The following is a 22,265-nucleotide window of genomic DNA, read 5'->3' as shown; positions in this document are numbered from 1 at the left end:
ACCATGGGGCGGTCCTTTGTTACTTCCAGGCCAGCCCCGTGGGCCAGATTTAAGCACTCCGTGGGCCAGATCTGACTCGCGAACCTTGAGTTTGATATCCCTGTTCTAGACAATTTATTTTTATCACAAAAATTCTCCTAATTATAGTTGTACTTTCTTCCAGTTTTAAACTTCATTTCATGTCTTAACATAGTTATTTTGAAACAACATAATTCATATTTATTATAGTGATACCCAGATATTTTACTTTCTTCTCAATCTTAAAACCCATTTCATTTGTCAGGTCCGTTTGATTTTCTGTTTGATTTTTATATAATTTATAAATTATATAATTGTCTATTTATTAATCTTGAAATCTGCTAATGCATCACCACATGAGAGGATATTTTTAATTAATTTCCAAAGTCTTTAAATTAGTTTCAGGAAGCCTTCACATTTATAATCTTCCCCTAAACAACTCTGAAATCACCCTTTGTTGTGTATTGTAAAAAATAAAGATTTTACAAAGCTGAACATAATGTTTTTTCTTTTTTAATGAATTGAAAGGAAAGTTGCCCAGTGTTTGGTAGACTTGCAGTTCTGAAAGTTTTTCAAGCTTAGAAAAGCAGTCTAAAAAGTAAAATTCCAAAGTGTTTAAAAAGATGACTCCATGAAAGGCTGCATTTCTTTCTCAGTGTACAATGGATCCCAGTTGATCACAAACAGCCGCAAAATTTTTGCCATTAAAATCTGATGTTTAGAGTATATAGGGGCAATCTCCAGATCACACTCTATTCCAGAGAGAATTTTGGAAATTTGCATTTTTGGCTGTAATATCCACTGGTGAAATCCAGCTGGATCTATCCGGTTCGCACGAACTGGTAGCGCTGGTGGCGGGAGGGTCTGCCTACCTGCCGGGATTTTAAGTCCCATTTTTGACCCTTTGCGCATGCACAGAAGAGGCACGCAAGCTCACATTCCCAAACCGGTAGTGAAGGTAAGTGCATTTCACCACTGGAAATATCCCACATTCATAAAACAGAGAAAAGTGTGGATGTTGGTTTGCCTTGCCGTACTGGAAATTAGCCCAACATATCTGGAATAGCAGATGAGTTTATAGGCACTTAATTCATAAGAATGATTGTCTTCCTATTATACATTTCTTTTATCTTGTACCAATAAGAGTTTAAGGACCACCTGTAGTTCTTTTGTCTCAGATTCTGTTATTGGAAGTTATTAAGAAGAAACTGTTTAATATTTCTGAAGCTACAAGACAGTTAGGCTATTGGCCAACTTGAGCCTGTAAAGGACCAATCAATTGTACAAGCAGGAGGAGTTTTCATGATAACTTCTTTAATAATTTAATTTTATACTTGCAAACTGAAGTATTATATTTTATTATTGTCTTTTGTCCTACTACAAGAATAAGTGCATTTGCTAGTATTATTTCAAAAGACAATGTGGATCTATAAATATTTCTTAAACTCTCCTTTTCTAACAATGTACTGAAAGGAAATTTCTGTGTTTGTTTGTGTGTATGTGCTTGTGCACACGCAAACACACATAGATAGTACACCTACACATGTTAGTATGTAGTAGAATGTGTGTTTTCAATGTCTTTACACATATGACTAGATAACAAAATGATTACTGAGAATTTAGCAATTCCACTGAATCCAAGTCCATTAGGTCCTTTAATTAAGCTAAGTAATTTTATTTTCTTTCCTTTTTCTAGCCAGTCGGTTGGGATTATATTCTAAAAGTTCTCAATCAATCTCGGGTGAAGAAGTGGATGCATTGGATATACAGCAACTTTCACAAATAGCACCTAAGGTTAATTATAAATTATGGGGAAGTGATCTTACAGGATAGAGAATTTTTGAGTTTGTACAGAAGTAGATTTCAGTGCTTTACAATTTAAGAAAAGATATATACTACTTATGCTTATACATATTAATGTATTACCTAATTAAAAGGGTTTTAAAATTTGGGGAAGCCAAACTGATCTAATTCTGTTTTCATTTATTTTAATTTTTATACTGTATGTATTTTAATTTTGGCTGTTCACCGCCCTGAGTCCTTCAGGAGAAGGGTGGTATACAAATTTAATAAACCTAAAAAGCTAAACAATAATTTTCTCACTTATAGCTTCTGATTTTTGTTAGTTATGAGACAAATAAATATAGTTTTATGTTATCTTTCAATATTTGTTTCAGTAATGCAACACAATATTCTTTAAAAAGAAAGTCACATTTGACAAAATTGTGCAAATGTAAAATATACTCTCTATCCAGAGGATCCTGTTAATTTTTTATCTTGAGGAATTATTTTTTATATTTCAGTAAGAATGATTTAAGAGGATATTTTTGTTTTTGTTTTTTGACTGACATAATGCATCCCATACAACAGGGGTGTCAAATTCAATTCCATTGAGGGCCGCGTCTGGGTTGTGGTTAACCTCCGGGGTCTGGGTAGGCATGGCCAACTGGGTGGGCATGGCCAGCTGGGTGGGCGTGGCCAGCTTGATGCCACTCCCCAAACTGCTGGCATGTTTCCTCTTTGCACTGGGTAGACCAGACCGAAGCCACACTGGCCTGATGTTTCCTCTTGGGTAGACCAGGCTGAAGTGACACTAGCCCAATGTTTCCTCTTTTCATTAAATAGATCAGGCCGAAGTGACACTGCTAGACCATTTATTATTTATTTATTTATTTATTGCGATTTATATGCCGCCTTTCTCCCTAGGGACTCAAGGCGGCTTACAAAATGACAACTTCAATACAAATCACAATACAATACCAAATTAAAATCAGTAACCCAATTAAAAACGATATAAAATTATACCAGTGTACCCCCAAACGGATCAGTTTAATTGGCGGAAGAGCCACGTCTTCAGCTCGCGATGGAAGGAAAGAAGATTGGGGGCTGTCCTGAGCTCAGTGGGCAATCCATTCCAGAGGGTCGGGGCTCCCACAGAGAATGCCCTCCCCCTGGGGGTCGTCAGCCAACATTGTTTGGCCGACGGCACCCTGAGGAGGCCGACTCTGTGAGAGCGCACAGGACGATGGGAGAACGGCTGGAGAAGGTCCTGCAAGTACTCCGGGCCTAAGCCATGAAGGGCTTTATAGGTGAGCACCAGCACCTTGAAACGTATCCGGAGTAGCCAGTAGCTCACGCAGGAGAGGTGTTACATGGGAGTATCTAGACGCACCCGTAACTACCCGCGCGGCTGCATTTTGGACTAGCTGAAGCCTCCGGACACATCCCAAGGGCAGCCCCATGTAGAGGGTGTTACAGTAGTCCAACCTAGAGGTAACAAGGGCGTGAGTGACCGTGGCGAGGGCATCCCGGTCTAGGAACGGGTGCAACTGGCGCACAAGACGGACCTGTGCGAAGGCCCCCCTGGTTACGGCTGTCAGATGGTCATCTAAAGACAGCCGAGAATCCAGGAGGACACCCAAGTTGCGGACCCTATCGGAGGGAGCAAGGGTTTCACCTCCGATCATTAAGGATGGAACCTCCAGATCCCGGGATGCCGGCATCCACAGCCACTCAGTCTTGGAAGGGTTGAGTCTAAGCCTGTTCCTCCCCATCCAAACCCGCACCGCTTCCAGGCAGTGGGACATCACAGAAAGGGCATCCCTAGGGTGGTCAGGGGTGGAAATGTAAAGCTGGGTATCATCAGCATACTGATGATACCTCACCCCAAAACCACGGATGATCTCACCCAGCGGTTTCATATAGATATTAAAGAGCAGAGGAGAGAGAACCGAGCCCTGAGGCACCCCACAAGTGAGAGGCCTCTGGGAGGATCCCTGACCCCCCGCCCAAACAAACTGCAGATGGCCCGAGAGATAGGAGGAGAACCACTGTAAAACAGTGCCTCCTAACACCATCCCCCTGAGCCGCTGCAGCAGGATACCATGGTAGATGGTATCGAACGCCGCTGAGAGGTCAAGAAGGACCAGGATGGAGGAGCAACCCCCATCCCTGGCCCGCCAGAGATCATTTACTAGGGTGACCAATGCCGTTTCCGTGCTATGGCCACGCCTGAAACCAGATTGGTAAGGATCCAGGTAGTCAGTTTCCTCCAGGAATTGAGGGAATTGCTGTGCCACCACGGACTTAACAACCTTCGCTAAAAAGCGAAGGTTGGAGACTGGACGGTAGTTAATAAGTATGTCAGGATCCAGGTTAGGCTTCTTAAGGAGGGGTCGAACCACCGCCTCTTTAAGCGCAGCGGGAAAGACCCCTTCCTTTAGTGAAGCGTTGACAATAGCCTGGATCCAGTCTCCAGTCACCTCCCTGGCTGCCGAAACAAGCCAGGAGGGACAAGGGTCCAGTAAATATGTGGAAGACCCCAGCCTACTCATAATCCTGTCCACGTCATCCAATGAAACAGGCTCAAACTCAACCCAGATGTCTCCACCGAGACTAGGCCCTGTCACCTCAACGGACTCTGTCCAGTCAGAGTCCAACCCGGTCCGAATCTGAGTGATTTTATCTTGCAGAAACTGTGCAAAGTTCTCAGCACGGCCCTGTAAGGGGTCCTCCCTTGCTCCCTGATTAAGGAGGGAGCGGGTCACTCTAAACAGGGCTGCTGGGCAATTTTCTGCAGATGCAATGAGAGTGGTGAAATAGTTATGTTTCGCTACTTCCATCGCCACAAGATAAGACCTAATATGGGTTCTTAGTTGTGTTCGGTCGGACTCGGATCGGGAGGATCTCCAACCACCCTCCAGGCGTCTTTTCCGACGCTTCATTTCCCTGAGCTCTGCGGTAAACCAAGGAGTCGCCCGGGATCTGCGTCGGATCAGAGGCCGCAAAGGCACGATTCGATCCAGGGCCCCCACCGCAGCCTGTTCCCAGGCCGCGACAAGGGTCTCAGATGAATTGTGGGCTAAGGAGGCGGGAAATGACCCAAGCTCCATCAGGAAACTTTCGGGTTTCATCAGGCGCCTGGGGCGGAACCATCTTACTGGTTTTGCACCCTTGTACGGGGGATGGCGGAGGAAAAGTCAAGTCTAAGAAGGGAATGATCGGTCCATGACAGAGAGTCAATAGATAGAGTCCCCTCCCCACGATCATTTATCCACTGTCCAGAGAGAAAAATAAGGTCGAGTGTGTGTCCTCCAATATGAGTTGGGCCCTGTACAATCTGAGTCAGGTCCATGGCCGTCATGGAGGTCATGAATTCCCGCACCAACTCAGATGACTCACCGGCCGATGGCAGATTGAAATCTCCCACAACCAAAAGGTTGGGGAGTTCCACCGTCAATTCGGCTAAGACATCTAGTAGTGCGGGCAGGGCTGAGGCCACGCAGCTGGGGGAGAGGTACGTGATCAACAGCCCAGACTGAACTCCAGGGTCCCATTTCAAAAGGAGGGATTCACACCCGCCAACCTGAGGAACAGTGACCTCCCTAGGCCTAAGACTTTCCTTAATAATTACCGCCACTCCTCCGCCCCTCCCCTGGAGTCGTGGCTGGTGTAGTATCTGGAAACCTGGGGGACACAAATCCACGAGAGGGACACTGCCCTCCGGCCCCAGCCAGGTCTCAGTGATACAAGCCAGGTCCGCGTCCTCCTCGTCTATAAGATCTCGGACAAGGAGTGTCTTGTACACTACGGACCTGGCATTTAAGTACACCAGTCGGAGTCCAGGGCTCCGCACTCTGTCGCCGTCGGGGGAGCAGGATGAGCTGAGGGGGCAGGAGGGCGCCACTGCTTGAACGAAGCGGCGGCGCCCTCCTAGCCCCCCCCTCTCCCGACCTCTGCGTCTCCCAACTGTCACAAGGATTGGAAGACCCTCTCTCCGCTGAGCCTCTTTGTTCCCTCCTCCTCCCTCCCTCCCCCCACAACCATCCGACGGGCCCAATTGCTGAACCGTAGGAGCCGCCCCCGGCTCAACCCTTACCACCCGCCTCCTGGGTCCCCTTAAAATTTGATTAAAAACATTAATTAAAAAAACTCTCAAACCACACTTAGAAGCATGCCACCACTCGGGGTTCTAAAACCCGTCCTTGAGGTAGGCCTTCGATAAATTCGAAGGCCATGTCTGCGAGAGGGGGGCATCTCGCAGACCAAGGAGGGTTGCCGAAGTGTAAGCCATAATAAATATGAGAAGTGGATGGAAAATAGCAACAGGAAACCGAGATGATAAACAAGAGGGATAATGATGGTAAAATAGGAGTCAACCCAGGCCGGCATAACCACCGTTCTCTCACAGCGGTGGAGAATCCAAGGCTGCAACCAATGAGTCCCGCGGAATCAGCCGCAGCCACCCTCTCACGGTGACTAGGTGGGGAACATCCACCGGCGGAGTCATAGAGCAGTTCCTAGGAACATGATGCAGCAGCAGTCCACCAGGATTCATAGTTCATCAGTCTGTAACTCCATAACTCTGTCCAATACAACGAGACCAATAAGGCAGTAATAGGGGTGAAAAGATAAGATGTAACACTTTACGGTGTGAGAGGAGCCAGGAGTCAGATAGCAGTTCAAAGAGGGGAGATGACAAAAGTCCCAACAGACAACTGAAGATGAGTAAAACAAACAGGCCGAACCAGGCAGGCAACAGTCCGGGGGGGGGGGGGCAACAAAAAATGGGGGAGGGAGAGACCCCAGGGAAGAGCAAGATGGATAATTATCACTTCCCCTCCGGCCAACTCCCCGCCCCCCAGATCTTCTTCAGGACCATCCGCCCCGCAGTCATAGCCTGTCCTCGCTGGGCAGTTACAGCCCAGATCTTCCCGGCCTCTCATCTCCAGTGTGACATTCACCGCCATCGACAAGGCTGCCACAATACCCGCTGCCTTAACCTCAGCGGATTCATCGGGGGGGGGGCTAACGATCTAAGACCAGGCTGAAGAGATGCAGGCTGGCTCCTTACATTTTCTGGATGGGCCTGTGGGCCGGATCCAACCACATTGCAGGCCGGATCCGGCGTACAGGCCTTAAGTTTGACACCCCTGCCTTACAACAAGTATTGTTCCATATCATTTCACAGAAAGAGAGTGGTTTTGACCTTCCTCTGTTTATTTCTTTATGCTCCTATGGATGTAAATTCTATTACTATGTAATTTTTGTAAATATTTATAAACACAATTTATGTCTCAAGACTGTTCTTTTCCCAGAAAGTTCTTTAGAGTAATCTATACAGGATCTCTTAAAAAATTCTTCTTATTGTATGGAATTATTTATATTTCCTACTAACAGCATTGTATTTCCTTAAAATGGAAATAGTGTCATTATAGGTTTTGGAACATTTAACAATTTTTTTTCACTGGAATCATTTTAGGAGATGTGACAATGAGAGAGACTAGGTAGGCCATATGAATGTAGTTCATATGTAGAGAAAAATAAATAGAATATTTAGAACTGGAAAAAATATGTCTTCTGTTTTCCACTGTGTTCTTGTTTGCAGGTCTCCTAGGCAAGAGATTAACATTGTAAAGCCTAACTTTTACAATAGTTAAAATCTTAATGTTTCCACCTCTTAGGTAGCAGTCTTCTACAGAGCCAGCCCCAGACATAAATTGAAAATTGTTAAGGTATGTATCTACTTTCAAAACAACCATTCTTTAATTCAAAAACAACCAGCTGAAATTCTTTAGAGCTCTTCAAGAGAATGCTGCTATTTAGGTTAAAGGGCAACATTAAAAATAGTATGGGACAATTAAAATTAAAATGTTTTCTCTGAAACATTGATTTAAGCCAATCAGTATTTATATAATTAATTTCAAAAAACAAAATTAAATAACTTTTAATAAAATACATTTATCTCATACTAGACAACCCATGATTTGTTGGGTCATTGTTTTAGATATATTTCTTTACCTAAACAGAGAAACAGGATGATCATAGTCAGGCAAAATAATCAGGAGTGACTTTCGCCTTCCTCATGAGTTTCCCAGTGGGAGGTTTGCAGGAAGCATCAAAAATCTTCCCTTTTCCTTCTCCTTCCCCTTCCCCTTCCATTTCCCCTTCCCCTCCACTCCTGTTACCTTTCCTCTCCTTTGCTTTCCTTTCCTTTCTTGCAGGTAAGTGGTTGCTGCCAGATGACCTTCCCTGCTGTTTTCCTCATTGCTGACATTCTCTGCCAGCTTCCCAATGCAAAGGCTTTGCTAGTGGGAAAGTGGCAGGGAGGATTTGCAATAACAATCAACTTTACAGTTCCTTCTGGCTTCTCCATTGACTTTTGGGAAGTTGTCAGGGAGCACTGGAAATAAGAAGCATGCTACTGACTAACATGGCAACAGTAATGAAGAGGTAGCAATCCAGGGGCATAGAAGTGGCCATAATTTCCCCAAATTTTATTCCCACATGGAATAAAATCATGGGAATCATGGGTCCCAGCATTCTATAAGTTAGTCCATTTAAGCTACCCTGGTTTAATAATACTTTCCAAATTAACCCAGTTGATTTGGCTGAGTTGAGTTGAAGTTACAAACAAAAGGCACAAGAGTTTTACTAGTATATAAATATGTACAGTAGAGAGTTCATGAAATATTCATCTTCATAATAGGAGATTCATTATAAAATCATAGATTAGTAAAATATTTTGACATAATTGGGGTGTTTTTTTTCCCTCTTAGTCACTTCAAAATAATGGTGAAGTAGTTGCTATGACAGGAGATGGAGTGAATGATGCAGTAGCACTAAAAGCTGCAGATATTGGAGTTGCAATGGGGCAGACCGGCACTGATGTTTGTAAAGAAGCAGCTGATATGATCCTGGTGGATGATGACTTTCAAACAATAATGTACGTTTGAATTATAGGGTCATTCTGGATGCAACATAATAATTTTATTATTTGTATGGTGTCATTTGTGTAGAAAGTAATTGGCATTCCATAGAATAATCCTATTCAAAGAGGCGTGGTGACTCAGTGGCTTAATCATGCTGGAGATGGTCTCTGCTCCAGCAGTTCAAGTTCTAGCACTGCGTGCCGGGATGAATTTCCACCATTTGCCTCAGCTTCTTCCCGTTAGCAGTTTGAAAGCATGTCCTATGTGATAGATAAATGGACACCACTTTTGTGAAGAGACAAGTTGGTACTCTGTGCAGGCAGTCAGCTTCCTGCTGCCTCCGAACTTTCCCATTGTGGCGCCCATTTGCAAGGCAGCTCTGAGGGAAGGAGAGGGTTTTGTATGACACTGTAGAAAGCTGCTGTATCTTTCTGGTGCAAAGCCAGAGGATAGCAAGGATGCAGATGTGTACTTGACAAACCTAGTAAATAGGAAGCAAAACTACTACTCTGCAATAGCATTGTACTCTCCTGACGAATGTTACAATGCCTAATAATAATACTAATCCTACTCAAAATCATCAAGTACAAGGCCCAAAAGAAAAATGATTTCTCTAATTACAGAACAAGAAGAAAAAAACGCTATAATAATATATATTCCAATAAACAATAAAAATTCATGGTTGAGAAATACAAAGTGAAATGTCACTTTATTTCTGTAATTTTAATGTTGAAGTTCTTTCATTTGAACAAAAGTTAATTCTTTTAAAAAATTAAATGTATTTAAAATATATTTACATCATATTGGGAACAAATACCAATATAGGGCCATCCTTAACTTCAATATTTATGTTTTTTTGATAATAAAACATATGTTCTTGAAACACTTAAAAAATTGAAATAATATTGACTTTTATCACATCATGGGAAAATAGCCATTGTTGCAGCCAAAATGAAGAGGAATTTGGTGACACCTTTTTGGACTAACACAATTTATTAAAAGGCATAAGCTATTTTAAGTTACAGTTTACTTCATCAGATGCATTGAATGGCTCAACTGATACAGGATTTAAATTGGGATGACGGGAGGAATGGGAGAGGAAAACAGGATAGTTATACAAATGTAGATTGCACAGTAAATTCCTTGTTACCGTATTTTTCGGAGTATAAGACGCACCTTTTTACCCCCAAAAAGGGGGTGAAAATTTAGGTGCATCTTATACACTGAATGTAGCCCTGCCCATCTACTGGCCCCCACCCTTAGAGCAGTTACTTCCTTGCAAGCAAACAGCAAGAAAAAACAGCTCCTTTCAGCTTCAGCAGAGACTAATTAGGACAAGTTGATTAGATCAGCCTCCCGACTCTCAGCTGATTTATTCTTAGCTGTTTTGCGCAGGGCTCTGCTGCTTGCTGCAAAGAGCTAAATTGCTGGAGCAGGTTTTTTTTTTCTCCTTGTGCTAATCAAGCTATGCTGAAAACAAAATTTAAACTAAAGCAGGCTGTTTGTTTTTTGCTGCAGCGAGGCAAAATTAGGCCAAGACAGAGGGAAATTTCTTTTTCTTCTTTTTCCTCACCAAAAAAGGTAGGTACAAACAATGGGAAATTTAGGGCAAAAGAGGAGAGTTCAAGATTTTAAACACACACACACACACAAAGGAGAACGAAAAAGGCAAAAATGAAAATGGGAAGGGAGAAAAAAAAAGAAATGAAAGAAAAATGTTATACACATTTAGAATTGAAATATGAATAGTAGTAAGAAATAAATGGGAAATCATGATTATAAAAATGAAATGAATAATAATTGGAATATTTGTCTTCGTATTTTTGAAATCTAGACAATGATAAGTTTTTATTTTTTTATTTTTTTTAGAAATATGAATAAGTATAAACTGTAACAATTGAAATTCCTTTAATGGTATATGGTGGTGAAAGTAAAAAAGGATTAAATTGTAGCTTAGATAACAGCTAGAACATTTTTAAATTTAATTAGGGAAATTGTAATGATTGAAATATTTTTAATTATATATTGTGACGAAAGTAGAAATGATTAAGTTGTGATTTGGAGGATTATATGGGCAAAACTGGGTTATTGGGAGAATTTAAGATGTGAAAATGAGTAACATAAGAGGGGAAATTATTTGGTTTATTATTATTGGTAAATATAATTAATTGATTTGTAAGAAATTGGATTGCATGGAAATAATTGGAATATTCATGTTCATATTGATTAATATACAAAAATATAGTTATATTTATTTTTTATTTTATTTTATTTTTATTTTATTTTATTAAATTTCTATACCGCCCTTCTCCCGAAGGACTCAGGGCGATGAACAGCCACAAGATAAAACACATAAATACAAAAAATTTAAAATGAATTAAAAACGAATTAAATAATTTGGCTGAATTTAAAATACCCCATAATTTAAAACAAATTAAAATTTACATTTAAAAAATTTAAAAAATTTACATTTAAAAAGGGAAGAAGATTTAAGCCAGGCCAGCTTGATGGAATAGGAAAGTCTTAAGCGCGCAACGGAAGGTGCGCAGATCCGGGATCCTCTGTATCTCCGGGGGGAGCTCGTTCCAGATCATAGGTGCCCTCACAGAGAAGGCTCTCCCCCAGGGGCCGCCAGTCGAAATTGTTTGGCCGACGGCACCTGGAGGAGCCCCTCTCTATGGAAGCGTACTGGCCGGTGGGAGGCTATTGATGGTAGCAGGCGGTCCCGTAGATAACCAGGTCCTAAGCCATGGAGCGCTTTAAAGGTGATAACCAGAACCTTGAAGCGCACTTGGAAGACCATCGGGAGCCAGTGCAGCTCGCGCAGGAGAGGTGTTACATGGGAACTCCACGTTGCTCCCATAACCACCCGCGTGGCCGCACTCTGCACCAGTTGGAGCCTCCGAGTGCACCTCAAGGGGAGCCCCATGTAGAGAGCGTTACAGTAGTCCAGACGAGAGGTGACGAGGGCGTGAGTGACTATGTGTAGAGAGTCCCGATCTAGAAAGGGACGCAACTGGCGGATCAGGCGAACCTGATGAAAAATCCTCCCGGTCACGGCTGTCAAGTGCTCTTCTAAGGACAGCCGTGAATCCAGGAGGACACCCAAGTTGCGAGCCCTTTCCGTGGGGGCCAATGATTCGCCCCCAATAGTCAGTGATGGCACCAGCTGACTATATCGGGACATCGGAAACCACAGCCACTCGGTCTTGGATGGGTTGAGCCTGAGCCTGTTTCTCCCCATCCAGATCCGTATGGCCTCCAGGCACCGGGACATCACTTCAAGGGCATCGTTGGGGTGGTCCAGGGTAACTAATTGATATAATATAATATAACTAATTGATTTATATTAAAATGTTGAATTTGTATTAAACAATTGGAATATTACATAATTAACCAATGTGAGGAAGGATGTAAAAATAGATGACAATGGGAAGGGGTATAATATAGAATAGAAGGAAAAAATTGAATTTGATTAAGATTAGAGATGGGGATGAAGGGTAATATTGGTTTTAAAAAAAAAATAGATGAGGAATAAATATGGCAAAAAGGAAATATAGAAATTGTAAATTTAATTGAAATGACTAAACACTGTTTAAATTTGTGAACCGGCCAAATACTCTGTTCAAAGAAAATACATTGTATGTTTGTATGTGTGTTTGTTTAAAAAATAAAAAAAACCTTTTTAAAAAAAAACACCAAAAAGGTAGGTGCGTCTTATACTCCAAAAAATACAGTAATTAACAATTTTAATGTGTTAAAAAGCCATTGTGTTTATTGATACTTTCTGTGATAGGATGAAATCTTTTAGTGTGTGTTCAGCAAACTTGTTCAATTGTGCTGGCAAATTTTATTTATTCCATAGTAATACTTTGTGATCTGTACTGAATGCTCTGGGAAGTTAAAAATTCTCTGATACTAAGTGTCCTGGTCTTGAATCCTGATATCAAACTTGTGTCAATTAATTTATTTTGTGCAAGGTGTAGCCTATTTGTCCTATATAGAATCAAAGGAGCAAAATGGGATCTCTCACAAAATATGAAAAGGATTTGAATATACTTTTAATGTAGTGAATAAAGTTGGGGGGCTATCATGAAGTTATTGGTATAAATGTGGAGGCAAATGTGAGATTGTTGCTGAGGTCACTTTACAATGGGCCTACAGCAAGCAAAAATGGAGGAATATGCTATGTAATGCCAGTAGACTCATGGTTATGCTGTGAGTTATTACCAGGTGAAAACCAAGGACTTCAAATTCAAAATTTCCATGTTAGCATCATTATTCTGTTGCTTGTTTCTTGTGAGAATTTGCTTCAGGTTGGTTGGTTATTTGCTTAGAAGTATGAACCTACCACCTAGTCCTTCAGAAAATGCACGGACTTCCGGTTTGCTGCTTGTTCCCGCTGGACGCTCCTCTGGGATCGTCGAACCCACTGCCTGTAAGAGCCGCCTTTTTCAGCGGAATGGCGGCTCGAAAAAACTCCGTTTCCATTAGGAAACGGAGATAGAGCCGGCTGGGGTGGGTAGAGTCCTCTGCCTAATCCCAAAAGTTTTTTATTTACTTTTGGGAGGGAGCGGAAGAGACTCCCCGTATCCCCAGCCGATGCTCCGGGCTCTGGGAAATATCTGCTACACGCAGAGCTAGGGGGCAAAAGCAAGCCTGTAAATCTGTCAAATAAATTAATTAAAGAAGATATGAGCTGGACCTCTGATCCTGAAGCGCAAGTATTCTTTTTATTCTATTTTGCCTAAGAAGTGAAGTGAAGGGAAAAAAGTTTTTTTTTAAAATGGCGATTGCTGCTGCGGCTTGAAGAGAGGCTGAAAGGGAAACTCCTTCCGTTTTCAATTACAAAGTAGCGGAATGAATACTTTTGGCTGTAACTGAAGGCAAAATCTCACTCTCACTTCTGTTTTTTTTTCTTTTTCTTTTTTCTCTTTGAGGATCTGATATTGATCTTGGTTGGAAAAAAAGTTTTTTTTTCTCTCTTTTCCAGTAAATTTTGTCTGCGTGGAAAAATGGCACTGAGACTTATAAAACTAGACAAACAGGCAGTGGGGGGGGGATTCCCCCATTAATAAATTACATCAACAAGTTTTAACTCTCCAGTCTCAGAAACCTGACTTTAATATAATAGAATTTCTTCTTGAGGAGATTGTAAGAAGGGATGAGATTGTGAATCAGCAACTTGAAAAATTTAAGTTGGAAATCAAAGAAATTGGTGAATTGGTGAAATCTAAGGTTGGCTTTTTGGATCGAAAGATTTTAAAAGTAGCTAATGGCTTAGCAGACTTTATGACTCAGTTGGAAGCAAATACTAACTCTAAAATGAAAGAAACTGAGGAGAATTTGGATGACAAGATCCAAAAAATTAAAAAGGATTTGGCAAACATTCAGGATAATAGTTCAGAAGACAAACTTAAAATGGAGGCTGATCAAAAGACTGTTAATGAAGAAAATATACAACAGAGGATTGAAAGAGAAGTTTTAATGATCCAATACAATTTTACAGAATATGCAATTAGACTGAGAGGTTTGCAGGAAGATGACAGAGATTTAAGGAAGATATCTTCTGAAATTCTGGCTGGGATTTTAAAGGTTCAACCTGATGAAGTGTTTTGCAGGATTGACAGAATTTATAGAATAAACTCCTGGTTGGCAAAACAAAGGCAATTGCCTAGAGATGTGGTGATTTATTTTACAGACAAAGAAATTAGAAATAATATTGTCCAGAATTCTTATGATTCTGCTTTGCAATTTCGTGGAAGGAAGATCTGGATTTTTAAGGAACTCCCGCCCAAGATGTTAATGGAGAGGAAGAAATTTGGTTTTCTAGTGAATGAGTTAAAAAAAAGGAATATTCTATTTAGGTGGGACGTCCCAGTTGGTTTAATATTGAGACACCAAGGAGTAAGATACCAACTGAATACTGTCGAAAAAGCGGAAGAATTTTATCAAAAAATTTTAAAAATAAATCTAACATCTTTAGGCATAACACAGGACAAGCAAAAGGAGTTGGAAATAAAGGGAAAACATCAAATTACAGAGGCTGTGGTAGATAAACTGTCTTTGGACTCCTTGGATACCCCAGCTGGACTGTCTATAAATTTGAGAGCAGTGTCATCTGATTCTAATGTGATGAACTATCAACTTACAGACAAGTGCGTAAATCACCCAGTTGATATACAAGTGATGGAAAAGACATATGAGATAATAAAACAAAACCAACAAGATCAATTTACAAAGCAGAATGACAACCGATCAGCTGATACACAACTTGTAGGAAGGAAATCTGGATGGAAATGCAACCCGCAAAAGAAAAAGAAAAGAAACAGATCTCGTAGAAATAGTAGTTTCTAAACCAAGCAACAGTGAAGCCAGGGATTTTAAAAAAAATAAATGAATATGTGAAAAGATATTGGAGGCGAATTATCGTTTAATACTATCTTGAGGAAAGTGGCAGATCTCTGCAATGCCGTGATTTTGGGATGTGGAAAGAGCCTTACATTGTTGGATTTGAACTATCTATTTTGGATTTCTTTTACCGATAAATATATTATATCTATTTTGAGTTACAAGGCAAGAGAGTCATGCTGGGGCATGCAGAAGATCTGGCTGTTACCCACTAAGATGATGGGGATTTATAATCCTGATGAAAACCACAATTACAACTATATGGAATATAATTATAATGTCACTCGGGTGGTTGTTTTTACTTTTATATATACATGAGGATATTCATTATTGATGGGGGCAGAAGATGACTGAAGATTTTGAATAAACTGTTGCACCAGGATGCTATGTTACCCTATTATGGATGACGGATTTAACAGTCTAGTGGAAAGACATCAAAGAAGATACTAAATGAATTATAAATTTAAAGTTATTGTCTTTTCTCTTTTTATAAAATGGAATGTATATATAGACATATGTATATTTCAGCAGAGTGGGCAGTGGATTATATTTAGAATTGTAGTGCATGGTAATCTTGCAGGAAACTGGGTTGAAATAGGCTAGTTTAGTGATTGATTAGTTTAAGAAAAAGGATTTTTAAGTCATATATTTTGGGGAGTGGAAGAATTGGATAGAACTGAATAAATTTGGAGAAGGCTGCTTTGAAATGTTAAATTAATATATATAAAAGTAAAAGTTATGTTGTTGTAATAATAATAATATTTTATAAGTTTGGGGGAGGAGAAAAAGGGTAGATTGTGAAAAGCGGAGAAAAGCGGAGTTATAAGAATACTATGCTAAGGGTCAGTACTTTGAGGAGTGAGTAAGGGCATGGTAAAATATTATGTAATTAATTATGAATTAGCTTATTGTTGTGAAGAAGAAGTCACGGGGGGATGGGTGGTGAGGGCGGGTTGGGGAAGAAGGGAGGAAAAGGGGGAAAAACTTGTATTTGAAAAACTTTTTCAATAAAAAAAAAAGAAAATGCACTGTCATTATCTAGTTTTGGTTGTAACTTCTTAATTGAGAGACATAAATTGTGAACTATAGATGACAGGCAGTGGTGCTTTGATGTTTGATTTTGGTGATCTGTCTTTTAATAGGTATTCATTCCTTGGAATCAGTTTGGCTTAATTGATTTGACTATTGATTTCATTGGGTGGATACATTAGCCTACTGAATGTCTAATGGATTAATTTAAAAAAATACTCTTACTGGATTAATCCCTTTAGTTGAGCAATTCTAGTATAGTTATAGCATAGAGTTTGGTTCTAAATAAATATGATACTGGTTTCTTGGTGTAAGCTAGAAGCATGTGTATAGATAGATAGATAGATAGATAGATAGATAGATAGATAGATAGATAGATAGATAGATTAAGGATGATGAGGGGGCTGAAATTGTTGAAGTCTTGATGTATTTGAATGAGAAATTATTTTCTATGGGTCCAGATGATGAAAAGGTCATGAATGAATCTCAGGAAAAGCAGGCAAAGTGTTATGCCTTTTAATAATATTTGTTAATTGTATACGGTGCTACCAAATTCCTTCTGATTTTGATTACTTTTATATACAGAAGCTGAAAGAGACCAAATTAATTTTTTTAAGTATTTTAGATAACACTGAATGTAAAGTAAATTAAATTGTCATAAGCACTGAGTTTTCAGGATGATGTCCAATTCTTTACTTTTTCACTATTCATTTTCTTTAAGCATTTTATCTTTCTTTTTGTATTTCAGGTTTGCTATTGAAGAGGGTAAAGGAATTTATAATAATATTAAAAATTTTGTTAGATTTCAACTTAGCACGTAAGTTTGAAAGCAAGTGTCAGATATTTCTTATTATAAATTTTGTTTACAAGATCATTTACATAGATGTTTGCATGACTGGTTTTGAAATAAACTGAATTTGGTTCTTGTGCATGCTTTTTGCTCTTCAGCCCTAACTGCAATATTTCCTAATAATGATTCTAAGTAATAAATTCACTGTCATATCTGCAGCTGGTAGCTTAAATCTGTATATAAATTATTCACATAAGATTTTGAACAAAATGTTTGTGCAGACAAAACTTAATTTTGGCAGCCTATATATAAACTGCATGAATAATCAGATATAAATTATATATTTTTATTAATAAATGTTGGATTGATAAAAGATATGCAGTAGATTTTTTCAGCTTTTAGTCATAGAATTGGATAGTTTTATCAATCTGATAAGATACGTATTTTCCCCACATTGTAGCAGATGGGCTCAATAGGAATGGGGCTTATAAGGCCCTCTGAAAGTACCTTCACTTCTGTATAAGTGGTTGGTCCTATTACATAACTGCTTGATATGAAACTTAATAAACTCAGATGTTTTCATACTCAAAGCTCTTTTCACATCCTATTGCTTAAGTAATGTTCTTAAAATGATAGAAAACAGTAAAACTACAGATATTTTGTTTGAGGTAGATATAATACCTTGAAGACTTAACGTTTAATAACTTGAAGACTTAACATTTATTTTTTGATATATGTTCATCCATCTGATATAAATATCAGTAGATTTTGCTACAGTAGATGTGTTAATTTGAAATTACAATAGATTTCTAGCTTGTTTTTGCAGCTCTATAACAGTATTACTCTCTGAATATTAATTGATGCTTTTATGTAAAAAGGAGCAGTGTTCTATTTATAACAAATTGCTCCTGCTAGATGATTTATTAATTATAGGTACTAAATGAAACCTCAGAATTCAGAGAATGGAAAAAACCACTACCATCATACCTGTCTTGAAACTTACTATGATACTGACTAATATCTATGATACCTCTCATTCCCTCTGCTGCATTAGGTTTATTTGTTTCAATTCTGATATAGGCATGTGTGCATATGAGAAAAAGCACAGTACTATTCACACTTGATGATAAGCCTTAAAGAAAGCAAAGAATGGTTGTATGTTGGAAAATAATGTAGTAAACTGCTGTGAGTCAACTGTTGGTATCTTCCTTAAATGCTATCAAAAAAGTTTCTGAGGAATCATCTGGGGGAGAGGCAGCAAAAGTAATGAAAGTCTCAATTACAGAAAGGAGAAAAGTGAATGAACTCAAGGAGAGGCTGTGATGCAATGCAAACCTGAATAGACTCAGAAAATAAAATATTGATTCATGCTTCAAGACAACTGACAACTTCTCTTATTACTGTCTTCTGTTTGCATTTTGGAGTTTTATTTATTATGAGCCAGAGGACACATATTTAATTACACCGATTTTTGTAAAGGAGCATACGTAGATTATTTTTTTTTGACTAAGAGGCAAGATAAACATGTTATCAATGTAGTGGTTATTAAGATTAAAAATAAACCAAACGTTTTGCATTTTGACAGTATTGCATAGATTTCAACACAAAGAAACCAGGAACTTTTTAAATAACTTTTTTAAAAAGTTGGCCATAATTTGCATAGACTAGAAAAGAATCAAGTAATATGTTACAGCTTCCAAACATCCTTTTGAAATTATATAATATTGTTTCCCAACTTTGGCAACTTCCAGATATATGGACTTAATTCTCAGAATTGCACAGGAAGCAGGTCAAAGTCTATGCATTTACAGTAGAGGTTGCCAAGGTTGGAAAACACGGTGTATTTTATAATGTATCAAAATGCTTTGGGAGAGATTTGGAAGTATATCCAAGTTTGGAATTGCCTTCAAATTTGATACATATATTCAAATTAGTACAGGTTTCAACACTATATTAATACGTAAACTAAATGTTCATGAATATTTTGTCACTGGAACCTTGATTTCTTATAAACATGAAAAAGTCCAGTTTATTTCAATTGTTACAAAATGCATATTCTTATCAAGTAGACAAAACGATCATTGGCTCTATTTCAGTAGCAAAGGATACTGTAAATTCTGAATTGCTGAATGCGAAAGCTATAATTTATATTGCCCCAAATAACATCCCTACTTACGTGATCTGCTTTAAAGCAACTGGATTTTTATTGTGTATGTACATTTATTTGCTATTCATTTATATTATATTTTTCTGTTCTACATTCTCCCTCATCCTCCCTTTTTTTGGCTATGCTGACAGCTGTTTAAAATAACTTTTTTCAACAGGAGTATAGCTGCATTGACATTAATCTCATTGGCCACATTAATGAACTTTCCTAATCCTCTCAATGCTATGCAGATCTTATGGATCAATATTATCATGGATGGACCTCCAGCTCAAAGGTACTTTTTTTAATGTATCAGGGTTGCATAACTAAAGCTAATGCATTTTTAAAAATTTCTTATATAATTTGCAGTCTGTAGTTGAACTTTTTACAATTTCCTCCATTCAAAAGGCAGTTATATCAAATTTTTGGTTTAGCACTTCAAAATTGTTGCATTAAATATTTATTTCTGTATCATTTTCAAAAGACTGCTTTTTAATATCACAAGTAGACTGCAGGACATTTGAAGAAAATTACTAAATTACAGTACAGTATTAAAAAAATACTGTACTGTACAGTACAGTACAGTATTAAAAAAATACTGACATGGTGAGATTGCATAGGTAATAAATTTTGCAGATAGTATCAGATAGTTAATTGGATTAAAGCCAGAATAGTCACATTCACATTTCATTTATTCCAGTGACTAATCTAGTCTGGATTCAGCCTATTTTGATTAGTTGATTGACAAATATACACCTACACTTAAGTTTATATCAAATTTATTATTAAATGATTTATGTGATATTAATAAAGGTAAACTTCTATAAAATTATTTGCTTTCTTAATTTTTAGTCTTGGTGTTGAGCCTGTAGATAAAGATGTTATCCGAAAACCTCCACGAAATGTTAAGGACAGCATTTTGACCAAAAATCTGATTAGTAAAATTCTAGTTTCATCTGTAATTATTGTATGTGGAACACTATTTGTCTTCTGGAGAGAGGTAGGAACCATCTGTTTGTAATGCTAACATTTACTTGCAATATTGTTTACATGACAGGAAATACAAATATAAAACTATATAGGTTATGACTGAGATTTAAAGAACCATATAATACGTTCTGTGCAAGCAAGAAAGCTATAGATTCTGGATTTTTGAATAACAGCCTTAAATGTCCATGGCATATTGGTTTTCTAAGGGAAGAAAGATTTTCAAAATTAGTATTGAAATAATATGGGACCGTGTCATACAAAAAATATATAATTAACTTCTAAAAAAAGGAACTTCTAGCAGCTCTTCAAATAACAACTATCAGATTCGAATGCCAGCTGGTACATTTGATAATTAAATTTTCCTGAAGTTCATTTTTAACTAAAGACAGATTTTTTTTAAAAAAAGGATATGGCCTGAAAAAGACCAGCATGCAATTTTTTGAGATTCTATAGATTCATAGCCTATTTTTTTTAAAATAATTACATGATGTTGAAAGAAATAGTTATCGTGTATTATAACAACACAAAACAAAACTCTACACTCTATGTAGATGTTTGGGTTTCAGTCTGAGAATAGGTAAAACAAAATGGGGGAAAATGGAAATAAAAAAAATGGGGGATTAGTCAAACAAACTTGGAATACTTTGTTGACTTATAAAGGAGATTCTGAATTGTTAGCTATACTAACAGATGCAGTGATGATGCTAGCAGTGCTAAAAGCTCTTAATGGTCTGAATGGGAAGGATCCTGGCAAGACAGAGTGGCTATTTTCACACACACACACACAACACACACACACACACACACACACACACACACAATCAGCTGATTCTTTATCTTTGACTCTGGATGGAGTAGCACTTTCTGGATTGAGCAGGTGCACAATTTAGGATGAAAGCCTGAAAATCAGTATTGTTCTTGTAACAGAGCTGCACAAAGCACTTGAAGTAAATGGATATAATCATCATAATCATCACCATATTATTATTGTTAGTTATTATTAGTAGTAGCATTACGCTCCCAAATCAACCAAGTGGGAAGTCCCCAAAGTTAAATATTCTTTATGATACTAATATTTCAAATCCTGAGGAAAAGTTACATTCAAAATGTTTTCATAAACTATTATTGAACTTTATAAATTTATAAATTAAGATTTTTGTTTTTTTATTTTTTGGCAGCTACGAGACAATGTTATAACACCCAGAGATACAACAATGACTTTCACTTGCTTTGTATTTTTTGATATGTTTAATGCATTGAGTTCTAGATCTCAGGTATGTGTTCATCGGATTTGAAAATTTTATATAATATTTTTGGAAAAACTTAAGATACATAAATCATCAGTAGTATGTTTAAGACCATAGTTAGCTCACATTTCTATGGAGTTTATAGAAAAAATATTTTGTTATATTTAGTTTACTAAGAATTTTGCTTTCAATTAACTATAGAATAAATAACTGGATTTTTTTTTTAACTTCCAGACTAAATCGGTGTTTGAGATTGGACTTTGCAGCAACAAGATGTTCTGTTATGCAGTTCTTGGCTCTATAATGGGTCAGTTGCTGGTAATCTATTCCCCTCCACTTCAGAAAGTTTTTCAGACAGAAAGTCTAAGCATTACAGGTAAGGAAGGATAGCCATGTTTTGTTCTTAGAATGAATTTTTTTAGTTTTGATGTGTTGAATTAGTAAGGCATTCAAGCATGTATAAAACTGTATATAAAGCAGCATATTTTGCATTAGAATCTTGTTTTTTATCCTTTTTAATTATATTTTTTCCGTTTCTCTCTTACTAAATTTGTTCCCTGAAGTTATTTCTTCCTCTTTCTTCTTGCACATTCAGCATTACATGAATTAAAAGTGAGGGAACAGCTTTATCCATTCTTCTTTCTTCATGTCGCAGTTTTTCTTTTACAATTTGTAGGCAGATTGCCCAGCTAAAAAATAACAAATTATGATTTATTTCGAATTAGGGTCTGAAGGATAGGAGTGAATAAAGCATGCAAACTGAGCACTCTTGCATGTTCACAAATGGGAAACCAGGAGGTCCCTTCTATTCTTTGGACTGTTCAGCAAAATGAGCTTGTGGTACTTCATTAAAATTAGCTTGCTCTGAGAACAGCATTGATCTGTTCCTCTGACCAACTTCTGTTATTAGACTCAGGACACAG

At 38.1% G+C, this 22,265-nt stretch overlaps 1 protein-coding gene across 12 annotated transcripts in view; it reads left to right on the top strand.

Moving 5' to 3' along the window:
- The window catches only part of ATP2C1 (ATPase secretory pathway Ca2+ transporting 1), a 139,463-nt gene that overhangs the window by 115,964 nt on the left and 1,234 nt on the right, over positions 1-22,265 (top strand). For all 12 annotated transcript variants that reach the window (XM_060685880.2, XM_060685886.2, XM_087894210.1 and 9 more), the window contains 8 exons: positions 1,715-1,812; positions 7,482-7,532; positions 8,577-8,743; positions 16,918-16,986; positions 19,284-19,400; positions 19,958-20,105; positions 21,274-21,369; positions 21,577-21,718. In XM_060685880.2, coding sequence (XP_060541863.1) covers positions 1,715-1,812; positions 7,482-7,532; positions 8,577-8,743; positions 16,918-16,986; positions 19,284-19,400; positions 19,958-20,105; positions 21,274-21,369; positions 21,577-21,718 — 888 coding nt within the window. The remainder of the gene's footprint in view (positions 1-1,714; positions 1,813-7,481; positions 7,533-8,576; positions 8,744-16,917; positions 16,987-19,283; positions 19,401-19,957; positions 20,106-21,273; positions 21,370-21,576; positions 21,719-22,265) is intronic.

This window comes from Pantherophis guttatus, chromosome 4 (assembly GCF_059756535.1).
Source record: "Pantherophis guttatus breed Tessera chromosome 4, ASM5975653v1, whole genome shotgun sequence".
NCBI classification, from domain to species: domain Eukaryota; kingdom Metazoa; phylum Chordata; class Lepidosauria; order Squamata; family Colubridae; genus Pantherophis; species Pantherophis guttatus.
Note: the sequence above shows the minus strand (reverse complement) of the source record. Positions and strands in the feature narration are given on the sequence as shown.